We start from the raw sequence: 15,342 nt of genomic DNA, 5'->3' as shown, positions 1-15,342 counted from the left end.
AGAGTAGGGGTGCACTGGGGATTCTGCATTCTGAGCACCCACAACATAAGCACACTGAAGTGTAAGATCCTGCATCTGGCTGTCATTCCACTTCCTGTAGCAGTAATTCAACACACAAAGGGAAGGCCCTGCCTAGAAACATCCGCACATGATTAATGGAAACGGCAGTCTCACCCAGTTTACCAAACCTACAATGCTCAGTAAAAAAAGTAATCAGCATCTCCTTACTAACACATCCCTCACTGAATTCCTTATGGGAGCCTGGTCACCATTGTTCCATCCATAGCCTCCGAAAGAACTATTTGGCCTTTCTGATGTTTGCTTAGTTGGATTTGTTTACTTGTGTCTGAATTTTTGGTGTTCCTCTGACTTAGAAGAAACCCTGATGTTCATTAATTTGCAACCACCCAGGGTAGGCAGAACTCCCAGAGTTACAGAAAAACTAGGAGATTCAATAGAATTCCACCAACGGGCAGAAAATAGGAAGATCGTCCTGCATTTTAGCACCAGTAGTGACAGCAGAGCTGAAAACCTGCATGACCGGCAACATACCTTGTGCAAGATTTATATATTAGTATAATTAGTATATCATGACAGATTTTGATCCATGTTTTCATTTCAATCTCAGATTTAATTAAAACATTGGAAGCTTTTAAAAAAATTAGAAATTAATTGATCAGCTATTACTTCGTTCTACGATTATACCAGGTATCCACTGATTACTCTCTGGATTCATTTCTCACAGCCTGCAACATTCTTACAACTTTTTCTTCCTGGCAATATTTCAAGTTGGTGCTGTACCCTCATAAATGTATTGGCCTCTTATATCCTGGTTTGGTTGAAATATGATGGAAGGGATCTTTTGTCATTACATGCCCATATCAAACCAAACTTGTCAACCGATTGATAGAGCTGTGCCCAACGGCCTTACTACTTAACTTAACAGTACACAGTTGAAATAACTAAACCTTTATTAGTGTTCCCATCTTCCAGCAGGTAACTAATTCAATGTATAATTATGTAGTATAACAACTTAATAAAGATTTTTAGTTGCAACTTTGAAGAAGATGGCAGGCCCAACAATTAATTCTGCCCAAATATCTCTAATACAAATTAACAGGATTTGATAGAGCTTGCCAGATCGAAAACGCAAACTGAAGAAAATACATCAACTATAAAATGAGGGGGATCTGCAACTATAAAACAAACATAAAACCCTTGAAGACGCCAAAGCCTATTTACTCAAGAAAACACATGACTATTTAAATGTTGGTTGCTAATGACAAATGCCATTACCTCTAAAGACTTCAAGAAAATATGGAAGTTAGTCAAATTGGGAACCCAGTCGTACAAACCATCTCTTTCGATCATACGCAAACAAAAAAAAATTGGACATATATCTTGTGTCGCTAGCACCCCCATTTCTCGACCATGGGTTCAGAGTATCTCGACCCGGACTCCCTTATGTGGGCTTTCACACAAACTTTGAGCCCCGAGAACAATTTCTGCTAGATAAAGTGGCGGCTGCACCTTTCTTTTCAGGTTAAGTCCAACCAATCAGAGCATTTCCGTTGGTGCGTGCATTTGCAATTACACGCGCAACCACTGCAAACTATCCGCGGCCACAGATCACTGGTGCGCTTGAATTGAGTCCACTTGACAAATTCGGCATTAACTTCATATGTCTATATTTAGAGATAAATTCTTGATCGAAAACAATACCAATGGTATTAGAAAGAATCCTAAAGACTGTCATCTGGAGCAGAGGATCACATGACCGAACTGGACGGTGAAAAAAAAAAATCTAAAAATTTAGTCGATGACCATGTTACTACTACAAGCAGTAGGAGGAGTCACTACACCTAGTGATTCGAAAGACTGCTTCGAAGAATAACAGTTTGTTCACTTCCAAGCCCAACATTAGATGGACTTATGCTAAGCATACATATATATATATATATCCAGAAACAACCTCCCACATCCAGGTAAGGTTTACCGGCACCTACTGCAAGTAGTAGTCATACGCTTTTATTTCATGCAAAGCATAAGAACCCAACGCGTTTCTGCTTATAAAGCCTTGATCACTGGTAAATGTCTCTGCTTTCTCGATAAACCACTTGTTATTCAAAGATGCAGTTCCATCATCTTTGAGAGTGCACAGTTTCAAACAGGAATGTTCACGATTCTTAAAGGGAAAGCAGTGTCATTTCCTCTTACTTCAGGTTTAACAATCCATTACGATAGTTAACACGTTTTTCGAAGAAGTGACACAGTCATTTTCTTTCACTTTTCATCCCAAAAACCATAACAGTCTTTCTGTCTCAAAATAACTGATTGTTGTGCATTTTTTCACTTTACCAATCTGTGATTAATCCATTTACATCTGTGCACAGCGTTTCCATACTCACAGCCAGCAAGTGGAAAAACCTCCGTCTTGCTAGTCCTTTCCTGCACCTCACAGCGATTTTCATTAGGGAAATCCTGTTTTTTTTTATCACTGGAAGGCAGGCGGCCATGTCTCGTAGCTATACTTCTTCCACACACCAGCTCCCTTTAGGAGCCCGGGCTCTTCGGGTCTCTTCTTCAGTGGTTTCTTTACTTTCCAAGGTGTTGGTTGCCCGGTGTCCGCCTCTCCACATAAAGGAATCCAGGGAGGCTGCAGTGCGGTCCGTGACTGCACGGAGGAATAGAAAGCATGGTCTTCTTGACCCCTGATTGGCTGATTTTCTTTCTTGGAGGGGCTGGAACGTCAGGAGACCGGAGGAAGCATTTCTGCGAAATACAGCTACTGGGTATTGATTTTATTTCACCTTCATTTTCCCTGCACTTCGTCAAATCCATTTTGGACACTCCCTGCGCAGCACTTACCTGGACTCTGATTTCTGGGACTTGTGGTTCCTACAAATTACAAGTGGTGAGCAGTGACTACAGGAGGGGGTGTGGCGACTCACAGCCAATTGAACTGTGGCAGGCTGATACTTGTATGGGTGAAGGAATCTCCAGCAATGATTATGGCGTCTGAGGAAGGCCGAAACGCATTATGCCAGCACATCGAAATAAATGCTTCCCCGGATTCCCCGCTGTGGCCCCTGCTTCTTTACTTGTTGGAGGAGTGTTCTGTGATATATATATATATATATGTATATATATCCAAGCAAACTCTCTCCCGAGGAAAAGAGCAGAGGCCACACGGGGGACTGCTAGGAGCATACCTTTATTGGAGTATGCGGCATGATGCATTTCGGCCTGTTCTGGCCTTCTTCGGATGCCTTAATGTCAGGAGACTTACAATCATCACCATGTTATATGTCCAACCGCTTCCTGATTGGTGGAAGCCCGCTCTGCCCCCTCTCCTCGTGCTTGCTCACGAACCTGTAGTTCATCGGAACCACAGGTCCCACAATGCCTCTCTTTGTCCAGGTAAGTGCTGCGGTGGGGGATTTTTAGTCCAAGTGGAAACGCGGGGTGTTGGACATGCCGTGAAGATTAAAAACTGCCAATTTCCTGCTTGAATATGATCCCAGGTGCCTCCCCCAGTCCCCAAACACCACTTCAACCCCACAAACCAGGAAACAAATGTGGCGCAGGCGGGAGTTCAAATGCAACCCGCCCTACGTATCACCACCTTGCTGTGTTCTGATGCGGGAGGTGGGCCACGGACATCCCGATACCTCAGAGTCCCAACAATTTAGCAGCAGCAGCTGCCAGCCTTGTCCGCGGCCAGCTTGCGAAGTGGGGGCCTTTGTATCACGGTGCCGGCTACCGTGAATAATATCCAAGCAAACTCTCTCCCGAGGAAAAGAGCAGAGGCCACACGGGGGACTGCTAGGCACATTTATTTTATTCTTCAGCATGGAGAAAACATTTCTGCCTATGTAGAAACCCCTTCTCGTACACTCTTATCAAACATGAGGCTGTTGCCCCCCCATTTTAGCCTTTGAAAGGCACATTGAAAGGAAATGAGGTCACTGTTAAGGTGGGAAATCTATCTGCAAAGGGGTTTCTGAATACACATAAACTTAAAAATTTGTTCACAAAAAGTTGGAAGGGGGAACTTCCATAACACCTACAAATATGTTGCCCCCCACCCTTTGTAAATATGGATTATGATGATACATTCATAGGTACACTTTTCAAATGTAAAATTTCACCAACCCAGAGTTTATGAATACAGATTTGAATTTCAATGTCCGGAACAAAGCAAAATGACACCAATGGTTGACTTAGGTGTGCCACATGTGTTGTAAATCGCAACATGTTTTCCCAATCCCTCCTTAACACTAGTCTAGTCTCAATTAGGACTGGTGCCAAAAATAAATTCTGCATCTCTGATAGGTTCAGGAAATATTTCAGATTCTGCCTAAATGTCCCAGACAGAGAGAGGCTTACTGATTACATTGTTGAGATCCTTAAATCACCAACATACAACTGGTGAAGTTTCACAGGTCTCCACACCCAATTATATACAAATGTGTTGTACCATGGCAAGAGGTAGCACAAGTGTAAGTAGTATATAGAACAAAAAAAGGAGATGAGGGTGGTGCTTCGGTTAATGCAGCCCCAATTAAAACTGGTCTCTAAAAGTCAGTCCAATCAGTGTAAACATTCAGAATTATTTGAAATTTACCTGAGCTGGGAGTGGTTCTGTGCTTGCCTCTTTCATCACCTAGATGATTTATTTGAAAAGCATTTGGCTCGTCATCCTTCCTCAAACAATTGTCAGAATTGAGGCTTGGAATTCCTGTTGAACAAATACGTATTGTGTTTCACACTGCTCTATGCAACCAGGTACCATTATTACTTTAATTAAATGTATGATAGTAATAACTTTAATAAAATGTATGATAGTAATGAAAGTGGAATCTCAAATGAAAGTTGTATGTTGAGCAGCAAATATAAAGCAATGTAACCAGGCCACAGAAACCTTGCAGAGGTACAAAAAACGCACCAAATGCGAAAGAGTAATACTCTAAACAGTGTTTGCTCCATTCCAGAGTACAAAAACATTTCCGAACACTTAAAGCAGTATTTCCACTAATTATTCTCTGCCATATTTATATAATATGGATTCAACTCAAAACAATTTTGTCTACTTCTACACTTAAAAACTTCAAAGGCGAATCCCTTTGCTTCTGTTTTTATTACTAATTGAGCACTGACAGTTCTTATTTTTCTGAAAGTATAAAGGTTTAACACACATATATGCACAGATTAATTGACAAACTTGATTTTTTGCAAATGATTCACAATTGGGTTGCTCTATTTTTGCACAGCTGAAAATAAAATATATTGATATAATATAGACTGGAGCAAAATCTGCCTCATTCCCAAATACGCAAGCTGAAGAAAACTACGAAAAAAATTTACTTACTCTGTTTTTGCACCAGAGGCATTTCTTTGTAATCAGTTTGTGCCAAGAGCATCCACTTCAGGAATAGAAACAATTATCTGACTGACAACTTTGACGTGAGTAACTTAATTGGCCAATTTATTCAATAATAATCAAGAGGTTATTCATTTCTAGAGACATAGCCCTGATACACCCTCCTGTTAATCTAAATTAAGAAGCAAGGCTAAGGAATGCAGTTCACAGATGTATATATTTTTAAGAAACATTGTGCAATTTTCAGTATTTATACTTTCACTAGGTTTGTTCTTCTGCCATTGCTGACTATTTAATATTGTTCAACATGGTTTAATAAAAATAGCATTGATTCACATGGCTTCATAGCATTTACTGTATTATCCATGCGTTAGTTCTACACTGACCATGTAGAGTGCTTTGACTCCTATGTGGGGCGTTGAAGCACTTGTCTATGTGGGTAGCACACTACACGGTGTAGGGTGTGTGTTTGGAAGTGTGTTGTGTTTGTTTTGATACAGTGTCGGAAGTGTTTCCATGTTGTGCATGAAGACCACTGAGCTGCGGTTATCGTGAAATGGGATGCAGCGCTTACCAGTGTGATCGATGAAGAAATGTGAGGGATAGGCATGCAATTTATGGTTTTCACTAACTTGGCGGCTTTGAGCAGCTCTGCAGGTCCATTTATGGTATTTCTTTTGTTCATAGTCCACTTAGCAGGTTTCTGCACTGCTCTAGGGTATTTTGTTTAAAGTTAATGGTCCTGAGGAGGCAGGATTGGAGAGGGAAAAAGTGAAGCAGATCTGCTGGGATGGTTTTATCATAATCATCCTATTTATGATTGCCATTGTGAGATGCCAAAAAGCGGTGGTAGTATGTAGCTTGTTGGGACATGCAGTGGTTGCCTAAATTAAAGTCCTTCGTCAGCCAGCTTTACAACAGGCAGCATGCTGCTCCAGTACCCAGAGTTAGTAGTTTTCTTTTATTTGGTAATTGGGATTAGTAGCGGGCTCTGAAGGAAACAGGTATGCTCAGACGTGAGTCCCATGCTCTCCACACCACTGGAGTCAAGCTATCCAGGCTGATGACGGCTGACAGCCAGAAACCGGTCCTTGGATGCTTGATTCCGGTCCAGGAAAGACATGGCTTGGCAGTTCGGGCTGGACTGTTCCCATGAGGCACAGGGTCAAGGCTGATTTGCATATGGCCATGTCTGACCTGGGGTGGTGTGGAGTGCAAAAAAAGATGGATTTAGGCACAGATCTCTGTACTGGGGTTATTGTATGACAATGTTCTGCATTCTGTCAATCACCTGTCGTTTTTGCCTTTGTCGCCCCGAGTGGGATGGGTATGCTGAGACGTGAGTCCCATGCTCTCCACACCACTGGAGTCAAGCTATCCAGGCTGATGACGGCTGATAGCCAGAAACCAGTCCTTGGATGCTTGATTCCGGTCCAGGAAAGACATGGCTTGGCAGTTCGGGCAGGACTGTTCCCATGAGGCACAGGGTCAAGGCTGATTTGCATATGGCCATGTCTGACCTGGGGTGGTGTGGAGTGCAAAAAAACTATGGATTTAGGCCCAGATCTCTGTACTGGGGTGAATGTATGACAATGTTCTGCATTCTGTCCATCAACTGTGGTTTTTGCAATTTTAACCCCGAGTGGGCTGGGTATGCTCAAACGTGAGTCCCATGCTCTCCACACCACTGGAGTCAAGCTATCCAGGCTGATGACGGCTGATAGCCAGAAACCGGTCCTTGGATGCTTGATTCCGGTCCAGGAAAGACATGGCTTGGCAATTCGGGCTGGACTGTTCCCATGAGGCACAGGGTCCAGGCTGATTTGCATATGGCCATGTGTGACCTGGGGTGGTGTGGAGTGCAAAAAAACGATGGATTTAGGCCCAGATCTCTGTACTGGAGTGAATGTATGACAATGTTCTGCATTCTGTCCATCACCTGTTGTTTTTGCATCTGAAGGGGCATGCGGGAGGAGAGTGGGATCCATTTGAATATTTTTCTAAGACTGCGCATATGTCTGTAGCAAACGCGGACCAGATTGTTAATGTGGTTGGACATAGAAAGTTTGGAATCCAACATTACACCAAGATTGCGTGCAGCTGTCTTAGGTGAAGGGCAAGGTCCTAACATGGGGGGCCACCAGTGGTTGTTCCATAGTTTGACTGCATCCCCAGAAAGCGAAATCTCTGTTTTGTTGGCATTTAGGAGAAGAGAATTATTCTTCATCCAGTTGTTTATGGCTATCATACAGACTTTGAAATGCTTTTTGGTCTCGGTGACATCTGATCCCATGGTGATTAACAGTTGAGTGTCATCTGCGAAAGACACTGTTTGAAACCCAAAAGATTTGATGAGTTTGGCTAGGGGGGACACGTATAGGTTGAATAACGTGGGGCTCAGAATAGAGCCCTGGGGAATACCTTTGTTGATAACTTGGCTCTCCGAGGAGTAGTCACCTATTTGCACTTTAGAGGAGCTGTCTGTCATATCGCTCCTGAGCCAATTCAAAGCTGCGCCTTCGACACCAGATGCGCGTAGGCGATCAAGTAGGATGCCATGCGAAATGGTGTCGAAGGCAGCCGACAGGTCAAGCAGAGCCATTATAGCTGATTGCCTGGCATCCGGGAAAGTCTGATATTGTCGACCATTTCATGCAGCGCCGTTTCGGTGCTGTGGAATGCCCTTAATCCTGATTGGGAGGGATCTAGTAATTTATTATTTTCCAGGTACTGGGTAAGTTGGCCGTTAACCAGAGACTCCAGAATTTTGCCAAAGAATGGTAAAAGGGATATTGCTCTGTAGTTGGATAACTGTTTGGGATCTGCAGAGGGCTTTTTTAAAATGGGTCTAATAATGGCCTCTTTCCAGAGGGTGGGGACTATGGACTGTGACAGGGAATGGTTAAGTAGAGCAGTGAGTTGGGGAGGAAGACAGGGCCAATTTTGGATAGGACTTGAGCAGAGGCCAGGTCAGTAGGAGAGCCTGATTTTATACGAATAAGAGCTAATAGTACTTTGTCCTCTGAAACTGTATGAAAGTCAGTGAGGGGACAGTATGGAAAAATACAGGGTCAGGATTGATCCCGTTGGGTGTGATGTCTGATGATTGGGGAAATGATTTGTGAATGTCATTAATCTTTTCAACAAAAAAAATAGAAAGGGAGTTCACCCACTCCTGAGAGGCAATTAGTGGTGGTCGACAGGAGGGAGGATTGGTGAATTCCTTGACAATAGTACACAGTTCCCTCTGCGAGTTAGCTGCAAGGGTGATTCTGCTGCCTAAGTATTATTTTTTAGCCTCGGGTATATGATTCATATATAGCCGGTGAGTGGTCTTATAGTGCTGTGTGTCACTACTATCCTTGGAGCGCCTTCACTTGCGTTCCGCCTTCCTGACGGTAAGTTTGTCGATTTTAAGTTTGGGAGTGAACCAGGAGGAAAGTTTAGTGGGGCATTTAGTTTGTTTTTTGGGGGCAATGCAATCAAGTGTAGTAGTAATGGCGAGCTCAAGACCTCTAGCGCCGTGATTGGCTAAATCAGACAGAGGGATGGGGGAGAAATTGGCAGAAAAAGAATCAGAATTGATCTTATTCCACTGTCGACTGAATTTGCTTATATTCGAGGTTGAGGGTACGTTTAAAGAGTCCTGGAGGCGGAACCTTATTACATAATGGTCAGACCATAAAATAGGGAACGGTGGGTCAGTTTCTAATAGGGAGGAGTTGGTCAGGAGAAGATCAAGGGTGTGTCCTGCCGAGTGAGTAGGGCCAATGATACGTTGGGAAAGTCCTAAAGTATTGAGACTGTTTATAAGATCACTTGTGTGAGGGTCAGATAGAAGTTCCGCATGGAAATAAAATCCTCTACTAAGAGGAAATTGTGTATTTTAATGTTTGCCCTAAAAGCAATGGCGATCCCACACCCTCTTTTATCTTTTCTGTCCAACCTAGATAGTTGATACTCCTGTGGGATGGCAACGGCTATATCGGGTTGAGAGGTTTCATGTAGCCAGGTCTCTGTAATGAGAAAGAAATCTGTCTTTTCAAGATCTAGTAAGGCCCACATTTCTATGGCATGCTTTGGAAGAGAACAGGCATTGCAATAGAGGCCTGTCAGATGTTTACTTTTAGGTGCTGCCTGATTAGTATGGTTGGGTTTGGTAACTTCTCTAGCTGGTGAGAGTTTGCAATCTCCGGAAGGTTTGAGCACAGGTGAGGCATCATTAGCTGATACAAGGAGAGCGGCTGTCTTACTTAGGTTGAGTGCTGGGTTTAAGGAATGGAGTTCCAGACTAGAGTATTGGATTAAAGCCATGAGGAAAGGAGATTTTATAAAATCAGGCAGCATAACTGGCGCCGGACGGGCGCAGACGGGCTTGCCTTTGGCGCACCGCTGTGCGCATCTGCTCGGCGCACCTCCTTAAGTGAGGCAGGAAGTGGGCGGGACCACTGCAGCGAAAGTGACCTCTGGTGTTTTGTGTGGTTAAAATGGCGATGTTGACTCCCTCCGCTCAAACGGCACTTGCCGCGGTGGACAAGGAAAGCATGCCTCTGTGGTTCCGGAGATAATGATTAAAACAAGCGAACAGTGGACGAAATACAATTTTAAAAGCCAGGAGGACAGTCCGTAGAGAGGTGTGCACGTCGCACCTGCAATGCCGAGGAATCACTAGCTGCGCGCATCCGCTCGGAGCACCTCCTTAAGTGAGGCAGGAAGTGGGCATGGCCGCTGCAGCGAAAGTGACCTCCAGTGTTTTGTGTGGTTAAAATGGTGATGCTGACTCCCACCGCTCACCAGGGAAGCATGCCTCAACCGGTAAGTGGTTCAGGAGATAATGATTAAAACAAGCGAACAGTGGACAAAATTTTAAAAGCAAGGAGGACAGTCCTTAGAGAGGTGTGCATGTCTGACCTGCAATGCCGAGGAAGCACTAGCTACATAAGATTACTCATTTCTATAATGCACATGTATGACTTTTTCAGCAGAGGTTGTGGTCTTTAAAATGAGGTGTGGGTAATTTGCACAGATGCAATATAAGGATTAAACTAAAACAAACATGTGACTTTGTGTAGGCTGTGTTCAGAGAGGTGAAATCGGTCCTGGATTGCTTGTATTCCGGTCGAGAAAAGACCTGGCTTAGCAGTTTTGGCTGGACTGTTACTGTTGGAGCAGGGCCAAGACTGATTTGCCTATAGTTGGGTCCAAACTGAGGTGGCATGGTGTGCAAAATAACGGTGGATTGGGATGCAGCCCCAAGTAATTACCAGTGGCTGAGATTAATTCAAGCATTCCATCTATCACGTTTTGTATACTCTAGTGAGCTCATACAAAAGGCATGCAGAGGTTGGAAAGGCAGGAGATCAATTTGATAGAAAAAGCAGAATCAACAATCATAAATTTTAAGTTCAGGTCATGCACCGTTTTCAGAAACATTGTGGAGGTCTTAAGAGTGAACATGCAAAAACTGTAGAAGAAAACAACATTACTTGCATGGTTACAATTCGACTGTTTGCCATGAGAACCTAAGCATGCACACAGACCATCACCACTCAATTGTATGTACAATTTAAAAATATGGTTTAATTTTCCTATAAAATGCAATGGGAAATAAATATTAAACTGGAATTTTGTATTTTATAGATTTGGGCTTGCAATGATTTACCCTTTTCCACCTAATGATCAGGGCAGGTGCAGAAACGGGGTTATTGTTGCGGTACACCCCCACTTTTTGCCTAGTATTTGATGCAACTTTGACTAAAGTTTACTGGATTCCCAATAACCAGGTCCCCAGTACCAGTGTTCTTTACCTAAAATGGTTCACTTGTTTTCCCTAATTAGCTTAACCTTTAACACCCTCTAGGTCCCTTGTAAGTGGTACCCTGAGCACCAAGGAACTGAGGTACAAAAGAGGGTTTAAGGGCAGCAGCAAAATTGTGCCACCCCTCACAAAGCATATGCAATGCTGCCATTACAGGCTGTGACCATAGAAGCCATCTTAAGACATGTACTGGACACTGCTGATAACAAGTTCCTCAGCTATCACGGCTTTACTGAAAATAGTGATGTTTGTTATCAAACATCTCGCATTGATAAATCCACACTGATGCCAGTGTTGGATTTACCAATACATGCACCCAGAGGGCACCCTAGAGGTTCCCCCTGAAAACTTACCAGCTTATGGTTGTGGTTCTGGAAATCTGGACCCTATTGTTATCCCAATATCGAGGTCCAATACCCGTGTCACAAAATATCAACGTACCATGACAAATTTAGTGTCTAAGAACCGATAATGATTAGGACATCATTCCTATGTATTTTCGTGACAACCGAGGGTTGCCACCACCCCTAAATCGTAGTTTCCATCCCACTCCCTTAGACTCCATTTTGTGAACGGCATCCATCTTACGTCTTGCCCTCATGTTAAGTCAATTAAAGGTCGAGCTTGATCCAAAAGGACACGTCCACCTTCCCTGACTTCCCCCTGACCTGTCCAAACTGACTCCATTGCCTTAAGCCAAACCTGTTTGGGCGGCTCCCCGCCCAGTGGCCGAATACGATAACATCGACACATAACATTCCACAAACCATTCACCCCATACAGAACATGCTTTCTACAAACATGCACCTGGCCATACTTCTTCTTTATGGCCAGTTTTATGACTGGGTGGTACCTGCCCTTATTGGTGTTTCATCGATATCTGATGGGAGTCCCGGATCCTGCTGGGTAATCTGTCACGAACTGGACATCTAAAATGTGGGCTTGCTTACATGACTCCGCACTTTGTATTATTGCAGAAATATGTTTATAGCCATATCATAAACTCAAGAATTCTTGCTCGAAGCCATTATTTCTGTATAAAAGGAGAAGGCTGGTTCTGTAAAAACGAACACGTACAGTCTCCTGAGAATACATGACCCGTGTTTGTCGTGCTTCTAGGACACGTGTTACTTGGTAGCTACCAATAAAACTTGATCTCTGACTGCGAGTAGAAGACTCATAGTTTCTGTGGTCCGGAACAAGGGAGAACTCAGAGGTCTTCGGGTGTTACCCCCTGGCACCACCGGGTTCCTAAAAACCCGGCACCTCAGTTGGCGCCCAACTCGGGGCGATATCAAGCGGCGACGGTCCAAGCCAGATGTTCGTGAGGAGCTTCGTGTGAAAATTCCGGAGGACGGCCAGCCACTTCAGCGACCCCTGTATGTCGACGTGGTTCCGAAGGTCTTTGCTGCGAGGTTCCCCGCGTCCCGACGGCTACGAAGGACTGCTGCCCTGACTATCGCCTTGTTTTGGACCCAGTGATCCTTGGTAGAGCGAAACGATAGACGAGTCTTCTAGCGACGTCACCGATCTTCAAATACTTCAGTTAAGTATAAGTGGAGCGTCTCCCAGTCCTTAGTTTGTCCTTAGTTTTTGGTATCCTTGAGATACGACTTGATTTGGCACTTGCAAGCCCCAAAGCCGAAGGACTCGTGTTGTCACGAGAAATATCGTAATAGATAATCCTTTGAAGTTTGAAGCTAGACTAGTGAGCAAAGATGCCTGGTTTTAGCAGACTTGGAAACTTGTTTTGTCTTGGTTATAATAAGGACTCCCGATTAGAGGATTCCTGTCCGGTTCCTCCAATTGGAACTCCAACGTATGAGCTCTATGTAAAGCATGGCGTAGGTCCTATCACATATAATGAAGTGTGGATAAAATACACCCGTAAGGATGGTGTTTTAAAATGGCCCCAATATGGTAGTTTCGACTCAGAAATTCTAGATAACCTAGAGGTGAAACTGTTCAAAAAGAAAGCTCGACCGGCGATGTTTGACTCTTTCCGCTTATGGCGTAAAGAAGCCAAACAAAAGGAAATAAAATTAGAAAAGAAGAATAAGAGGGAAAGGGGTATTTCAGTAATACAAGCCGCGATAAAATTTAAAGACAATGAAGAAGATCAAATAGGTGAGCAGTTGCGCAGGCAACGTAAAATGGCAATAGATAAATGCTATCCTGTCTTACCATCTCTTCAGCAAGAGACAGTATAAGAGCGTGAGAAAGATCCATTAATGGCGCATTTGCTGAGTTCGCCACCGCCCTATGCACAAAATGCCACAGCACCTCCGCAACCTTTGGTTGCACCTCTGGTAGCTGTTATACCAGCTCCTCTACAGCACTCACCAGCTACTCTTCAGCTGGCTTCTATTTCTCTAGTGCAGCCTCCTCAAGGCTCACCAATCACATCTACTTCTCCTACTATTCCTTCTACAATTTCGCCTAGCGCACCTTCTATTGCTTCCATTTCTTCCGATACTAGCTCTGCGAACGCTTCTGTTTCTGCTTTGCGTGACTCTGTTCTGACACCAGCTATTCCTCCGCTTTCACCTTTCGTCTGGCATAAAACGGCCAGCATTGTTACTAACATTCCTTCACCACTTTTTCGGTCGCCTAAAACGACCCCTAATACGTAACTAAGACAGTTACGAAGCCAAATGCCTGATTATCGAGAGAGGGAATGCCTGAATAAGTTAGCACGGAATTGGGCTCTGGATACAGCCAGATATGATGTAGAGTCCGTCATGAACGTTTTTCGTCAATGGGATGAACCGACGCAAAGATATGTTTTTGAACAGATGTGTGTTTTTCTGGTTGAGGACTTGGAAGATAATGGTCAAGAGAGCAACGCTCGAGAATTGCGTAATGTACAATTTAAATTTGGGGAAGGCATGATTGTAGGTCCCGATGTCGACAAAGCAGTTGAGGTGTTATTATCATATCGAAGCACAGGTGGTAACTCTGGGTCATCGTCTGAATGTGGTACGTCTAGTAGGAAAAGAGCGAGACAGTACCCCATGAGAGAGGTTCCTCCTGTTTGGAGGGAAGGTGATGCGAATGCTAATCCACCAATTCTGCCCCATTTCCAGCGTGTATGGGTACATGTCCCATGGAAAAGATCGGAAGTATTAGCACTCAAGCAGTCACTACCTGACCCTCGTAAAAACCCAACTGGGTATTATAAGGAGTTATCGCAAACTGCAAGCTCATGTATAATGAATTTAGCAGATGTAGACATGTTATTTGGGAACGTTGTTCCACATCCTTTATGTAGCAAGATACGTCATACGGATCACGATCAGGAACTAGGTGACTCATGGGCGAACATTGCGACTACAGATGCTAGACAAGTCGGTGGTTTTAAACCTGAGCCGTTAATAGCTGAACTTCCCGGTAGAATTATAGCATACATGAAGACAATAATGCCTGAAGTACGCGTAAATTGGGACAAGCTATCAGCATGTAAACAAAAGAAAGATGAGAATGTGTCTGACTTTTTCACAAGGTTTGAGGAAACATTCACCGACCACAGTGGTCAAGATATGGCTACCGAGGGTGGCCAAAGATTGTTTGTGGACAAGTTCGTACATAATTTGCTCCCTGAACTATGTAATAAACTAAAAGACTCTGAGAGTGCTTGGGCTGTCTCTACGTCAGCACAGATTTTAGCTACAGCCCAGTACTATGAAAATAGGGGTAAAGACGAGCTAGACAAGGCAGATAAAAAGACGAAAGATTTGAAAACTAAGGTTCTCCTCCAGCAGGCCTATCCGCCTCCCACGGCTAGTCAGCCCGACTATCAACCACGACAGCAGTATTCGAGGAACGCGCAGGGTAACGAGTTTTCCCATCAGCGTCCTACATATGGCCCGAATCAATGTGCGTATTGCAAGGAAGAGGGTCATTTTAAGGATAATTGTCCGGCTCTTGCGCGACGTTTAAACGGTGGTCAAGGTGTAAGGGGAAGAGGTGTTCAACAGGCCCCTAGAGGTAGAGGCCGTGGAAATTTCACTCAGAATACAACTCCTTTTCCGCCTCAGAAGTCCATGAATAGCTTTGACCAACAGAATAATTCATCGTCTAAGTCAGCTCAGTACTATGCTGACGACTATTACGCTGAACACGAAAATGAGGGTAACGATTG

At 43.9% G+C, this 15,342-nt stretch overlaps 1 protein-coding gene across 5 annotated transcripts in view; it reads right to left on the bottom strand.

The window, feature by feature from the left end:
• The window catches only part of LOC144755652 (uncharacterized), a 131,788-nt gene that overhangs the window by 17,365 nt on the left and 99,081 nt on the right, over positions 1-15,342 (bottom strand). For all 5 annotated transcript variants that reach the window (XM_078644805.1, XM_078644806.1, XM_078644810.1 and 2 more), the window contains one exon: positions 4,628-4,741. In XM_078644805.1, coding sequence (XP_078500931.1) covers positions 4,628-4,741 — 114 coding nt within the window. The remainder of the gene's footprint in view (positions 1-4,627; positions 4,742-15,342) is intronic.

This window comes from Lissotriton helveticus, chromosome 5_1 (assembly GCF_964261635.1).
Source record: "Lissotriton helveticus chromosome 5_1, aLisHel1.1, whole genome shotgun sequence".
NCBI lineage: Eukaryota > Metazoa > Chordata > Amphibia > Caudata > Salamandridae > Lissotriton > Lissotriton helveticus.
Note: the sequence above shows the minus strand (reverse complement) of the source record. Positions and strands in the feature narration are given on the sequence as shown.